Below are 15,890 nucleotides of genomic sequence, written 5' to 3'. Positions count from 1 at the left end.
GGAATTGTAAAGCTTGCTACGTTTTCTTTTTTTCCTATGACGGAGTAACAGAGTAAAAATATTTTATGAAACTTTAACTCCCGCACTATAATGTCTGTACATAAATGAAAGGAAGAAAAAAGACTTATTTTAATATAGCTAAGAATTGCATGTGCATAGTGGTATTGCACATCATCCAGCCCTATAATACAGTGGTACCTCAGAACTCGAATTTAATCTGTTCAGAACTCTGGATCGAATTCTAAAAAGTTTGAGTTGTGATCGAATTTTCCCTATAAGAAATAATGGAGAACCAATTAATTGGTTCCCGGCCCCAAAAAAATGGCACCAATATGTTTTTTTTTTTTTTTTAGCATTTAAACACAAAATGAACCGGATAAAACAGGAATAACATATACTGTACTAAACACATCTAAGCACATTTATCAAAACAGTGATTTGTAAATTAAGAAAATAAATGTATCCAAACATTGTGTAAAGTAAAAAAAAAAAAAAAAAACTATGTGTCCTGCCCCGATCGTCCGCTTCTTCCGTGTGCCACGCCCCCTCGTTAACCCCGTGTGGAATCCCTGTGTGATCAGCTGATTCTGGTTGTTGTCATTAGTCCTCTGTATTTCGTCCGCGTTTCAGTTTGTTTCCCCAGCCCGGTCATTGTATTGTCCGTCTGCGTTTTGCCTGCCTTACCTGTAATTAAACCCTGTATTCCCCAATACCCTGACGTCTGCGCCTTTGTCTCCGTTCCGTCCCCGCTCGGCATGAAAATATTATTATAATTAAATGTATTAGTGGTTTATTATTAATATAAAAATAATAAGAAATCTTTATTTAAAAATTTATTTTATTATATAATAATTACTGTTTGTCACGTCCAGTTCTGTCCGATCCTCGTGTGTGCCACGCCCCCCTCATTACCCCGTGTTTCTACCTGATTGCTCTCACCTGTCTCTTGTTAATACCAGCTAGTCTTGTGTATTTAGTCCTCGTCTGAGTCAGTCTTCCCCAGACTTGTCATTGATGTTTGCCGTCGTTCTACCCCGTGTTGGTGACTCTACCCCGAATAAACCCCGTTTACTAGGACTTCCTGGCTCCTTTTCCCTGCTTGCCTGTTCGCCCACCGACGAACGTGACACTGTTACTGTCTATCATTGTCTAAATGTATTTTTACTGTCTAAATATATGTATTCAGCTAGTGTAAACATGCACGATGCTATCACAGCGAATGTGAGGCTCATTTCCCCGCGCGTACAAGTTATCCTAGGTCGGCGTTCACCGTTTGACTTCTGAGATTCAGATCAAGTTCTAGGTAATTTTTTTTTACTGGTTGGTTCGACTTTTGAGAAATTTGAGTTCTAATGAGTTAGAGAACTGAGGTACCACTGAATACTAGGGCCATTTTTCGAATTTAGTACAAAAAACCCCGCCTTGCGCTATGATGTCATTCTGCTCCACTACCAGTTTTTATGGCAGTGGAAAACCAACACCGTGAAGCACTGTACTTTCAGTACTTGCTCGAAGTACCAAAAGTTTGGTATCTGGTGTGGTGAAAAAACACCCTTGATGATGCGTTTGCGGGGCGAACAATGGGGGGGCTCAGTACTTGAGGTGCAATGATTGACTTAGTCGACTAAAATTGATGACCAAATTAGTTGCTAACTAATTTAATAGTTGATTAGTTGGTGACATAATCACTTGTGTTTCTCCGACTAACGAAGCGTTTTGATATTTGATACTAGAGAGACGTTAGATGGTAGCTTCAAAAACAAAACCTCCCGGGGGGGTTTGCTGAAAATACAGAGAAATACAGAGGACTAATACAGAGGACTAATGACAACAACTCAAGTCTGGGGGAAAAAATGGTTGTCAGTTGCACAATTTGTAAAGCTGACCTTAGCTGACATGGGAGCACTGTGCTATGCTCACATGCTATGCTTGAATAGCTGAAGAGGAAACACATTGGTTCACTGGATGAAGAGGACTCATCTCGGTAAATCAGTTATGCTAGCTAGCTAGTTGGCTAATGTTAATATTAAAAGCCGTTCTACTTCATGTTATGAGGTATAACATGTTCTGTTTTGAAATGCATATTCTCTTGAATTGTTAATTGAGTTGGATAATGCTGCCCTTACACCTGACGACTTTTCAAACGATTTCACTGTTGCAGAAAAATTCCCATTGTTGGTCAAAATCATGAGAGATTTGCTGGAGTTGTAGCATGGTCCCATCATCTAGATCATTTGGTGTAATGTGGTTAAAATACCTGTTTAAGTCAACACCTTGAAGTTCGATAAAATCAAACGTGTTTAATATTAATCATATGTTTTCATGCAAATAGTGACGTGGACAAGACATCCTACTTCTCCTGGAAGTTCCAGGAGTCTCCCACATATTGATAGTGGCACCCAGACTGCCGCAAATGATGTGCAATATCCAGGAAATTAGTTGTTTTGTTTTTTGTTTTGTTTAGAGAAAGAGAGAGAGAGAGAGAGAGAGAGAATCTGCTTTGTTTTAGCCTATACCGTTGTACTGATGTCATGCATACAGAATAGGCTGATACAAAACGCAAGTGGTGAGTTTGTGTGTTTCAGTGGTGTGGACTGATTCAGCATGTGTATGTGCAAGTGTTTCAGTATTTTTACCCTAAACAATCTCTCATGCTGACTTCGATTGTTCATTTCAACAATTGACAGATTATTGAACTATCGAAATAGTCATTTTTTGCAGTCCTACTCAGGACGCAACCCTGAGGTGAACCTGTGTTTTTTGAGGTGGGTTTTGATGTACAATTTCCAACTCTGTCTCCTGCCTCAGTGTCAGGAAGTCCAGGGTCCAGGCGCAGATGCCAGTGTCCACATTCAGCAGCCTCAGCTTCGCCACCAGCTGTTGGGGTATGATTGTGTTAAAAACCAAGCTGAAGTGAAGAGGAATCTAGCACAGGTGTTTGTGTTTTCCAAGTGGGTCAGAATAAGATGGAGTGTGGTGGATATTGCATCCTCAGTGGAACTATTAGCATCTTGACACCATGATTTATTGATGTAAACAGCCAGTCTGCCTCCCTGGAGCTTACCAGGTAGTGAGGCTACTCTGTCCACTCCACTCTACTCTGGCATGTGAGCCCATCCAGTTCAATCACCACGTCACTGTAAGCACGAAGATGCAGCAGTCCCTCACTACACAAGGAAGCTCTCAAAAGGCAAATATGGTGTATTTTATTGTCCAGCAAACAAATTTTGGACACAAAAACAGTTTGCCACTTTGTTTGGGGTAGCGGTTAGCCTAGCTTATGCTCTTCAGTACTTGCCCGCCTTCTTGAAGGCTTTTAGTTACACATAGCTGCCCATATGTTACAGGCAGAATAATGGCTAAAAGATTTTATTTCAATTTTTGATGGATATGAACTGTAAACAAACTAAAAAATTTGGCATTTGCAGTTTTATTTCGGCTAATAAGTGTTTTGTTTTAATATAAAAATTTTAAAAGGTCAAATGTCTCCTGTTTGCTGTTCCAAACAATGCAGTATAACAAAATACTATTTTTGATCCTGCAAGCATCTGATATTTTTAAGTAAAGCCTGTTTCTCACTTGTTAAAAACCTAAGAACATAAACAATGTCACAAATACTGCCATGCAGTTTCTTAATAAAATTCTATTTTATAAAACTCATACAGGCATTTAGAAAGTTGACTTCACTTACACTCGTATCAACCATGTTAGTGTCCATATTTTAATAGGAAAATAACTCTTAAACCCTGTCACAGGATGCCATTATAAATTACGTAAGTAAACAGTCAGTTCTTGAAGCCGATTTGTTGTAAGCAGGAGAAATGGGCAAGTGTAAGGATCCAAGCGGCTTTGACAAGGGCTAAATTATGATGGTTAAATGACTGGATCAGAGCATCTCCAAAACGACAGGTCTTGCGGAGTATTCCAGTATGCAGTGGTCAGTACCTAGCAAAAGTGGTCTCTACAGGTCAGAACTCTTTTGGTGGCACAAGGGAAACTTGCACAATATTAGCCAAATGTTTTTAATGTTATGGCTGATCATTCTATATACAGTCATACCCCAGTAGCCACTGATTCACTATTTGCTGATCCACTTAACCGTGGTTGATCATGGTGAATTTTTATTTTTATCTTTTTTTTAAAAATCATGAACGAATTTTAAACTGAACATCATCCCAAGTTTTAATTTAAATCATCAACCGACGCATCTTTGTTTGCATGACCTTTTCGGGGTAATTTAATTTCAGTACAGTACATTTACAAGTAACAACACACACATTCATTCTCTCTCGCCCCCCCCCCCCCCAATCACATCTCATAAGCAATCGGTAAGTGTACTGTACAGCACCCAGAGTAGGCTAAGATGTGTACTATACTGTAGTTTATAGCATTTTCACACATACACACACACACACTTTCCCCCTCCTCTCTCCCATATCATTTCTCATTTTTAATTTCTTGGCTTTTTTAAGTATTTAAGCATTGAGCAATTATGATAAATTTTTGATAAGGAGCATTGCTTGATGGTATTCATCCGTCTATCATTTATTTTTCCCAAATTTGCACGAATTATTGCAGCTTACCTCAGTGACCCATTCTGCACTGATATACGTTCACGCATTTAATACGAACGTATGTACCCACACAAGGACGTCTGCTGAATAGGCAGTCCTTCACTGTGGCCTGGGACACAGATGGTGGCACAGGAGGTAGTGCTATCGTTCGGCAACTGGAAGGTTGCAGGTTCAAGCCCTGGTTATTCCTGACCCCATCAAAGTGTCCTTGAGCAAGACACTGAACCCCAAATTGCTCCCGGTGTGCAGGTTGGCACCTTGCACTGGTGTATGAATGTGTGTGTGGATGGGTGAATGTGAGGCATAAATTGTAAAGCGCTTTGAGTACTCGTAGGAGTAGAAAAGCGCTATATAAATGCAGTCCATTTACCATTTACTGCTAGAAGAATACTGCCATATGCGTCCTGGACCACCTCCAAATGTGATTTTACTGATCGATCTCAATGTGTCTTCAATGCGTTTTGGGTGCGTTCACACCTGTATTTAGGGCTGTCCACTTGTGATCGGATCACCCAGGATGCATGTTAATACCAGGTGTGAACAGGGCCAAAGTGACCAAAATTGCCCGTTAATGTTAGTTTTAACAAAGAAGTGTTTTTTGTTTTTCTCCAGGAATTTTTGAATGGGCATATATTTTTCACATACATCCACAGATAAGTTGGATGGTATAGTGTTTGCAACCGATTTAATGAGCCACAAATGAGAAGTAGTGCTTAAACAGTATAAAACTATAACTTTCCCTTCTGTTGATAAAAGGCGCAGCCATCTCGGATTCTGAACTTGGGATCCTTTCTGCTGCTCAGAGATATTTCTCGGATCTCCGAGAAACGGGAGCGTGCATGTCGTCACTTTCGGCTTCAAAACGCCGACTTGGAATACGAGTTCCCAGGGCAAATGGAATGCACCAAAACTTTAGACGGCGGGGACCAGCGTGGACATTAGAGGAGCTGCGAAATTACAGCTTCTCGCACAAAAACCCAAACAACCCTATTCTATCTTCTTTTGGCTCCCCCCTAATCAGCACGGGCCTTGGCCAAGTCCTCTGCTGAGCTCAACAACTCCCCCCTGAAGAACAAGGCAGCGAGACTCTCTTGCATTCCTCTCCCCCAACCACAAGGACACCCTACCCCCATCCCACGCCTTCGCCGCTTCATACCCCCAGCGTGAACGAGCGGGTCCTTGTACAGCGCCGTTTGGCTGCAGGAACGGATGGCTGTTTGTCTATGCTGGACTACCTCCACCTCCCCATTCCCCACCCCTGTTGCAAGTCTCGACTTTGGTGTTGTGAGATGTGGTGACTATGTGCTTATTGCTGAGGTGTTTTTTTTTCTGTTCCTATATTGTACTCCCTACTGGAGTACAGTCTGGGGGCTGTCTTTTTTTATTCACCTCCACTCTCCTCGCGTAATCTTGTTTCTCTGAGTTTTCCTATAGTCCCCTGTCTTCCTGACCTGTCTACCCCCTATTTGTGTATGTGATGTTTGTATATGTATGGTCAGGTTGATGGCCAGTATTTCGCTGGTACTTGTGACTAGTGACATGGTGTATTGCAACAGCAATAAAGGGTTTCATCAATCAATCAATCAATCAATCAATCAACTGCCCAAAATGGGTTGACAGAGACATTTCAGGGATTTTGAGTCATTCTGCGCTGCAGATGGGTTAATTGCGTTAAAAATTTAAATCAGATTAATCATGATGATGGATTAATCCGCGTTAACCCGTTAATTTTGGCAGCCCTAGTTAATTCTAATAATAACTTGTTTCCTTTGTTTATCTGGCAAAAAAATTCTGATAATTTTTGCCTGGAATTTGTCATTTTTATTACATTTTTATTGGAAAGCACCTCCCTTTTTACAGGTTCTTGATTAATGAGCGATAATTTGGAACAAACTGGCTCATAAAGTTGCCAACCCCCTGTACACGTGTGTCATGGAAGAGATGAGTGGTCCCTCAGAGGACACAGTGTCAGTGAAGAGAGTTCAGCAGCCACAACATCTTTTTTTTTTAAATATTAGGTACTGTGGATAAAAAAATAATCAGAGGTGTGGTGGTACTATTTATTAGTGCTGTAGTTCTCGAGACCGGTCTTGAGACCAATTTTTTGTGGTCTCGGTCTTGTCTTGACCTCAACCCTATTAGGTCTCGGTCTTGTCTTGGTCTCGGACACAGCGGTCTCGATGGGATGGGGGAAAAAAAGAGAAAACAGCACATCCTCACAGAACAGTATCATTATTCATTACGCGCCTCAATTCAAATGCAACCAGTCAGATGCATCTACTTTAAAAACGTTACATTCAGGGGCGGATTAACGCACAGGCTAGATATGGCTTAAGCCTAGGGGCCCCACGTGTGCCAGCCTGCAAGGGGGCCCCCATTGGCGCGGAGGGGGGCGAGGTTGGGGGGCCCACAGACTACTGTAGCCTAGGGGCCTCTGTGCACCTTAATCCGCCCCTGGTTACATTGTATACATTTTCTCAATGGACACAGTGCTTCACAGTCCACACACTTCATACACATCGCATGATAGCGAAGTCGACAAAGAAATGTTCCAAAACGTCACCATGCTTCACCATGTCACATAGTACAAAATCCTCGCGAGAGCAAGACAACTTGAGACAGACCGTGCAGCACAAACTGGAACCGCCTCCGTGACGACACAACTTTGCCCTTATTGGCTGAAGATTTTAGTCACACGCATGACATTTGTATCCCAGGAAGTTCCAATGCGTTATCTGCTATTTCTCCCGAAAAGCACATAAAGCAGTGAGAACTGGTTTCAGTTCATTTACTGGTAAAATAAAGTTTAAATAAATTACATAAATGCTCTAACAGTACACGTAAGTTAGTGGTTTATTTATTGTTAGTTACTGTAATGTTGTGCTGCTTTATTTGTTTAATCGTCAGACATACCCATCAGACATACCGATCAGAAAGACATACCAATCAGAAAGACATAAATATCAGACATACCTATCAGAAAGACATATGTATCAGAAAGACACACCCATCAGAAAGACATACCAATGAAGACATAACAATCAGACATACCCATCAGACATACCGATCAGAAAGACGTACCCATCAGACATACCGATCAGAAAGACGTACCCATCAGACATACACATCAGAAAGACGTACCCATCAGACATACCGATCAGAAAGACGTACCCATCAGACATACACATCAGAAGGACATACCCATGAGACATGCCCATCAGAAAGACATGCCCATCAGAAAGACAGGCCCATCAGACAGGCCCATCAGAAAGACATACCCATGAGACATGCCCATCAGAAAGACATACCGATCAGACATACCCATCAGAAAGACATAACGATCAGACATACCCATCAGAAAGACATAACGATCAGACATACCCATCAGAAAGACATAACGATCAGACATACCCATCAGAAAGACATAACGATCAGACATACCCATCAGAAAGACATAACGATCAGACATACCCATCAGAAAGACATACCAATGAGACATGCCCATCAGAAAGACATACTGATCAGACATATCAATCAGACATGCCCATCAGAAAGACGTACCTATCCGAAAGACATACCCATGAGACATGCCCATCAGAAAGACGTACCTATCCGAAAGACATACCCATGAGACATGCCCATCAGAAAGACGTACCTATCCGAAAGACATACCCATGAGACATGCCCATCAAAAAGACATACCGATCAGACATATCCATCAGACTTACCTATCAGAAAGACGTACCTATCAGAAAGACATACCGATGAGACATGCCCATCAGAAAGACATACCCATCAGAAAGACATACCCATGAGACATGCCCCTCAGAAAGACATACCGATCAGACATACCCATCAGAAAGACATATACCCATCAGAAAGACATACCTATCATAAAGACATAGTCTCACAGACTACGAGGAGTAGAAATTGTCCGACTTGGCTGCAGTCAGTTTATACTCCACCCCTGCAGCCGCCGACAGATCGCACTCCACGTTGAGTCGAACGCACCCATTGCTTCGTTAAGGGGGGATGGGCAAAATGACAACGTCGTCGGTGATTGGCTGTTGTGCTGGCGTTCAGTAAACCTCTGCTCGATAGGTTAATGAGTTGTCTGTCTCAGCGCATTCTCTAAAACGGAGCAAATTTGGTTGATCGAGTTTTATAGTCTGTGTGTATCATCGTGATCGTCCTTATTTTTTATCGATAAAAAATCGAGATCGTTTTTGTCTCCCAGCACTAGTAGCATAGTTATAATTCAATTAAATTAGGTATTTCACATTCATTAGAAAGCACGGTCTTGGAGGTGCAAGTCAATCTGGAGGCTCATTCTCTTCAATTCAAAGCAGAGGATCATCACATAGCCGTATTCATAGCTTACCCGAGGCCTCTCTCCCTGGTACTTAATATGAACATCTTTCTGGTACATCCCATCTCTTTCCCTTGACGAGGTCTGATAAAATTATAGGAGAGGATTGCTGAGAATATTATTTTCCATCAGGCCTCGTAACTATGACAAATCTGGGAGATTTTAAATGAGAGACATATGGACAATATAATTGAAAAGAGAACATGAATTTGATTTAACGAGTAATGACACTTTACAGCAATGCCTTTTTTCTCTACAGTTGATCTGAGTAATGTGATGTTGATTCTATCCCTAGTCTGTGTTTGGTCTTGGTCTTGGACTTGGTCTTGGTACCCTCAAGTCTCGGCAGTGTCTTGGTCTTGATACCTTCCGGTCTCGGCAATGTCTTGGTCTCGGTTTAGGCGGTCTTGACTACAACACTACTATTTATCGTCCTAGTCCGACACGCAACAGATTGATGCTATGTATTGTAAACTCTGACCAAAATTTGTGACAATTAAAACTGGAAATATTACAAATTTTATTATTTGAAACATAAGCATCTAGTATAACATACAGAATGTGCTTACAATTACAGACCCATCACCTGGAATGAACTGTGGTTATTTTTCTTCTGAATCTGGGAATCTTAAGGCAATTGGAAGCCTTGAAAAATGGAGCCTTGAAGTAAAGAAATTACTTGCATTATATTTATACAATTATTGAGGATAACTGGGGGAAAGAAAAGGGATAAAATTTGTTGCCATTTTATCCAGCGTTAGTACAGTCATGTATTTGTGTGTCTGTTTGAGGACCACTGACATCTGCATTTGCCTCAAGGTGATTGTCTTTTCAGGATTGCTGGCATCTGGAAAGATTTTTCGAAAATCTCAAAGAAAATCCCAGTCAATTCAAGAGGATGATGAGGTACGGCTAAAACCAAAAAGGAACCAAAATGAGCTGGAGAAGGAAGAAGAGGTTAAGGAGGAGCAGGCAGAGGCTGTCATTTTCAGCAGATATAGCTTGGAACCAAAGGGTGAGTGTCTATTTTTATGATAAATTTTGTTAGGATAAAAAATTTTATATATCTCATTTTGCATTTCATAGTTGGTTGGGTGCACATTTCCATGCACAGTTACTGGGGCATGATCGGATGCCCCTGATTAATTTAATTTAATTTTTAATTTTATTTCAAACAAACAACAAATAAAAACATTTCCACATTCTCCATCATAATATCACAACTTTCGATTTCCTTGCTTGAAAAGGAGTAGGCAGAAGTGTAAACTTATTTGGTCCTACCCCATTCATACCATATCACTTCAAGATTAACCTCCTTCAAATTACAACAGCTGGATAAATGTACGTTGCAACAAAACCATCAATTCTACGAAACACACAATTCTCCCCCCCTAAAAAAAGAGAAAATCAGGAATTTTTTATAACGAAACAAAAAAATAAAATAAAATGACAGATGTTTTCCTTCGTCAATTACCGCCCTGGTTTAACCCATGTTTCAGATCCTTATATTTGTTTAAAATTAGTTTTTTATAACTTATTTTAAACTGAGTTATATTTTTACTTTTTTTAATTCTTCTGTTAGACTATTCCATAATTTAACCCCAGCTCTTGAAATAGAACAACTTTAAAAAGTATGTGTAACACTATGCTTTTTTAAATTCAGACTTCCTCTTAAGCTATATTCCCCTTCTCTCTCCGTAAATATTTTCTGTATTCCTTTTGGAAGTAAGTTATTTCTTACTTGATATATTATTTGCGCTGTTTTAAATTCAACCAAGTCTGGGAGTTTCATTATTTACATTCATAAAGAGTTCATTAGTGTGGTCCCTATATCCTACATTGTTTATCATTCTCATGGCCCTTGAAAATGTAGGGATGAGTGATATCACTGATTTACTTTTTTGGTCCAGTTTCGATTTGATCCAAGGTTGGTATGGCTGGTACCAATCTCGATTCCATTTTTTAGTGGTCATAAAACCATGGTAGGTACATAATGGCAATAACCATTTTTGCTACTCTGGGGTGCGGGTGGGGGGGCTGCCGGTGGATTGATGGGTCCATTTTCCCAGTGTCTGGACCCCCTTCCCCTTTCTCCTCGCCTTATGGAATGCCTGCTAGTAGCTCTTGTCTTGCTCTTTATAGCATCATGAGATGCTATAAATTACCAGATAATTATTAAGGTGGCAACTCAGTACCGCAATCTGTCAGCATTAGAATCAATTTTGGGGTTAAATATAGACCCTCCTACGTCCGGGTTGCATGTTTTCTATCACAAAGTAGTGCATTCTTTACTACAAACCATTGTATTTATCCAAAATTTTTAATATACAGTATCTCAGAACTCGAATTTAATCCGTTCAGAACTCAGGTTCGAATCCTAAAAAGTTCGAGTTCTGATAGAATTTTCCCCATAAGAAATAACCAAAAATTACACCTAAATATGATTTCTTTAGCATTTAAACACATAATGAACAGGATAAAACAAAAAGAGCATAAGCACATCTAAACAAATTTATCAAAACGGTAATTTAGTAAGAATACAAATGTATCCAAACAATGTGTAAAGTTAAAAAAAACAATGTGTCCTGCCCCGATCGTCCACTCCTTCCATGTGCCACACCCCCTCGTTAACCTCGTGTGGAATCCCCGTGTCATCAGCTGTTTCTGGTTGTTGTCATTAGTTTTCTGTAGTCCGTGTTTCAGTTTGTTTCCCCAGTCCGGTCATTGTATTGTCCGTCTGCGTTTTGCCTGCCTTACCTGTAATTAAACCTCGTATTCCCCGATACCCTGACGTCTGCGCCTTTGTCTCTGTTCCGTCCCCGCTTGGCATGACAATATTATTATAATTAAATGTATTAATGGTTTATTATTAATGATATTAAAATAATTCATAAGAAATCTTTATTTGTAAATATATTTTAATATATAATAATTACTGTTACTGTCTATCATTGTCTAAATGTATTTTTAATGTCTAAATATATGTATTCAGCTAGTGTAAACATGCACGATGCTCTCACAGCGAATGCAAGGCTGAGACTGAAGGGTTACCCTTTGTTTCCACTAAGAAGTGTGCCGCGTGACTCATTTCCTGACGCGTGCAAGTTATCTTAGGTCGGCGTTCACGGTTCAACTTCTGAGATTCAGATCGAGTTCTAGGTCTTTTTTTTCCAAACTGGTTGGTTCGACTTTTAAGAAATTCGAGTTCTAATGAGTTTGAGAACTGAGGTACCACTGTAATAGGCTTTAAGGCAGTCCTTTTGTAAGTTTGAATTGTCCTTACATTGGAAGTTGTTAACCCAGGTACTGCCTGTACTGTGCCCCCAAACTCATATAAGATTATTCGTGGCTTACCATTCTTCCACACAACATCTGCATATACATCTGACATCCCATAAATCTTAAAATAGATTTGAAAAATCCTGATCAGATTTAGAGCTCAGCTGGCTATGTGTAACTGGTGTAAACAATGTGATTATGCTTCAGTACATATTTACCCATTTGTGTGTTTATTGTACTTTTTATTTTGTGTACTCTCACTGTTTTTTATTACAGTGTAGTATACAGTACTACAATATCTTTGGTATTTAGGCAGCACAGATACAGTATAGATCAAGTATACTGTAGAGGGCAGTTTACAGTGTACACATTGTTTGCATAGCATCCAAGTTGCCTAACGTCCTACTGGACAGAATGCAACGCATAGCCCAGAAGTTAAGCAACACAGACCTGTATCTGTGCATGGTAATTTCTTGTCATAGTTTATGAGCATTTGCTCTGCTATGTATGCATTTGCGCTGTTACAATAATCAATTGCCTCATGTATTGCCTTTAAAGGTGAATGCGCACCAGTTACGTTCACCCCTGACTGCATTATGCCAATAGGACAAAGAACTAGAGAAATGTATATTATTTTGTCCTTTTTTTTCTAATTCCACTGATTTAGAGTGGTGGCTGAAACAAATATAGTGGTACCTCGGTTCTCGAACTCACTAGAACTCAAATTTCTTGAAAGTCGAACAAACCAGTTTGACCTAGAACTCGATCTGAATATCAGAAGTCGAACCGTGAACGCTGACCTAATATAAATTGTACGCGCCAGGAAATGAGTCATACTACAATGCAATTCTTACTTGAATGCCTTCTTCGCAGACTGGACGATTAACCAAATAAAGCAGCGCAACATTACAGTAACTAACAAACAAACCACTAACTTATGTGTACTGTTAGAGCATTTATGTCATTTGTTTAAACTTTATTTTACCAGGTAAATTAACTGAAAACCAGTTCTCACTGCTTTACGTGATATTCAGGAGAAATAGCAGATTACGCATCGGAACTGCCTGGGATACAAACATCATGCGTGTAACTAAACTCTTCAGCCAATAAGGGCAAAGTTGTGTCGTCACGGAGGCAGTTCCAGTTTGTGCAGCCAGGTGAGAGGTCGCAATGCATTTGTAATGCATTGTGTCAGGATCAGAATGCCTTGCTTTAAGCCAGCGCTGTAAGCAAGTCAAACTCATCCAATGACCGGACTGGGGAAACAAACTGAAACGCGGGCTTAATACAGAGGACTAATGACAACAGCCAGAAACAGCTGATCACATGGGGATCCCACATGAGGTTAACGAGGGGGCGTGGCACACGGAAGGAGCGGATGATCGGGGCAGGACAGGGGTAATGTTGGGATAAGATCTTTATCGTTTTGGAAGCCATTAAGAAAAAAATGCTCTGGTTTTATCCTGTTCATTTTGTGTTTAAATGCTAAAAAAAACAAAACATATTTAGGTGTAATTTTGGTGGGCCAGGGACCAATTAATTGGTTTTCCATTATTTCTTATGGGAAAAATTCGATCAGAACTTGAACTTTTTAGGATTCGATCCGGAGTTCGTAACAGATTAAGTTCGAGAACCGAGGTACCACTGTACAAAATATGCCAAACATTAGTGAAATATGCCATATTTCATTTTAGAGTAAACCAATGCTATAAGCATACCAAAATAGCATGACGCTGGATAGCAGTAATTTCAGCTACTGGAAAAAGAAACTAACATTTCAGATGTGATATTTAGGTAATAATGTTGATCCCAAAATATGAAATAGATGACCTGAGTAAACACTTAAAATGGATTGCTTTTTTTAAGTCAATGGAATCATTAATTCCAAGCGATTGGATCACATATGACAAGGCCGAATTTCTTGCTTAGCCTGATAACTTACCTTAAAATCTGACAAGTTGTCTGGCTTAGTTTGCTGTAAATGTAGACAATTTGGTTTGCCATAAAATGGTAGGATGAACGGATCAGGTGGTTAAGACGTGCAAAGTAAAATTGGGTAGGTGGTACTAAGGACATAACTTTGGGTTGAGCATTGGGGGGGTTGAAGTATCCACCCCATAATTTGGTGGTATGGGTCGGATATTGACAGCACTAATTGTTTAACAAATAAGAAGTTGAATGCCTTCGAGATAATGTATCTGCCCTGCACAATTTTTGTTTACAAAGCTTAAAAGGCGAATGCAGTTTTTGTTTATATGTTCCAATATTCAATTCTTCATAAGGTGTATATGTATTAAATGCTTTAGGCTGATGGTGTTATAAAATGAACAGAAAAAGACAATTACTACATGAATCGCAATTATGTGCATGACATTTAATCATCTGTGTATTATTGTAAGCATATCTTGTTAATAAAGCTTGTCTCATCTGGATGGATTATGAAAGGGGTAAGTTTCTGTTGCCTGGTTGCAATAATTTTACTGATAATCTTAATGTCCATTTTAATGAGTGAATGCGGGCGACAACTGAATGGTAAACTTGGGTCTCTTGTTTTTCAAGAGAAGACAAATTGAGACAGTATTCATGTGAGGGGAAAGTATTGAAGTCTGATTAAATTCATCCTGCTTTATTATTAGCAATGAACAAAACATTAACTGTGATAGGGGAGTCAAGTGTGTTGATTTGTTCCTCAGTAAGTTGTAGAAGACCGATGCTATTGAGAAAAGAGACAATATCACATTTTGGTTTATTTTCTGCTGCTAATATAATGGGAGAATGAGAAAAGTTAGTGTGTATCAAAAAAGTTGTGGAAGAATGTTGGGTTATCGGCGTTAGAGCCGTAAATATTACCGATTGTAATATTTGAAATTATGTAGCATCCTTCATGATTGACAGTAGAGAAATTGAGATTAAATAGGAGGCAATTATTAATTAGAATGCATAAGTCCCTTTTAGTTTTGTGATAGGATGAAAATATGTGACTACTGAGGTGAATTAAATTCTGAAGGATCGGATTTATTGAGATGTGCATGTATCTGCAGATAAACTGGACAGGTCATGAAGGACTAATTATTTTTTTCCTGGAAGCCAACAGCACGGATATTCTAAGTTACAAAGTTGAGAGAGAACATAATATAAGTGGTGGTTTTCTAAGAGAGGGGCTGAGTATGTTAGTATGTTTTCTTGTAAGGTGTGAGTTTGTGTGTGTGTGCGCGTGTGTACTTGTGTGGGTGTGCATAACAGAAAAAAAATGGACTGGCAAGGGAGAGATGCATAAAATGGGGTACACAGAAAGACATTGAACAGCAATGAGCCAACTGGAAAAAAGGAAGAAAAAAAAAAAGCTGCAAAAAAAGATGATCGAAGCCACATAATGCAGGTCAAACGCGATTGCTGGCAGCAAGACTAAAGTTTAATGTTTACCTATGAATACATAAATTAAATGGTAAAGGATATATACCAACAAACAAAGATTGATTGAACATTTCCTGTTCTTCGTTATCGGGCTAGAGAACCTCAGGGGAAACATTATAGTAATACAGTAGTGATATTTACATAACTACTAGCATTACCAGTAATAATACATCCATCCATTTTCAGTCGCTTATCCGGGGTCGGGTCACGTGGGCAGCAGTCTAAGCAGTGATGCCCAAACTTCTCTCTAACCA

General features: G+C 39.6%; 1 protein-coding gene across 2 annotated transcripts in view; it reads left to right on the top strand.

The window, feature by feature from the left end:
* The window catches only part of cep162 (centrosomal protein 162), a 66,418-nt gene that overhangs the window by 12,336 nt on the left and 38,192 nt on the right, over positions 1–15,890 (top strand). The window contains exons 2-3 of one of the 2 annotated variants that reach the window (XM_072716485.1): positions 2,809–2,885; positions 9,779–9,958. In XM_072716485.1, coding sequence (XP_072572586.1) covers positions 2,837–2,885; positions 9,779–9,958 — 229 coding nt within the window. In that variant the 5' untranslated portion in view covers positions 2,809–2,836. The remainder of the gene's footprint in view (positions 1–2,808; positions 2,886–9,778; positions 9,959–15,890) is intronic. The other variant, XM_072716484.1, reaches the window with a different exon arrangement.

Source organism: Paramormyrops kingsleyae, chromosome 9, assembly GCF_048594095.1.
Source record: "Paramormyrops kingsleyae isolate MSU_618 chromosome 9, PKINGS_0.4, whole genome shotgun sequence".
NCBI classification, from domain to species: Eukaryota; Metazoa; Chordata; class Actinopteri; order Osteoglossiformes; family Mormyridae; genus Paramormyrops; species Paramormyrops kingsleyae.
This window is presented reverse-complemented; position numbering and strand designations above follow the sequence as displayed.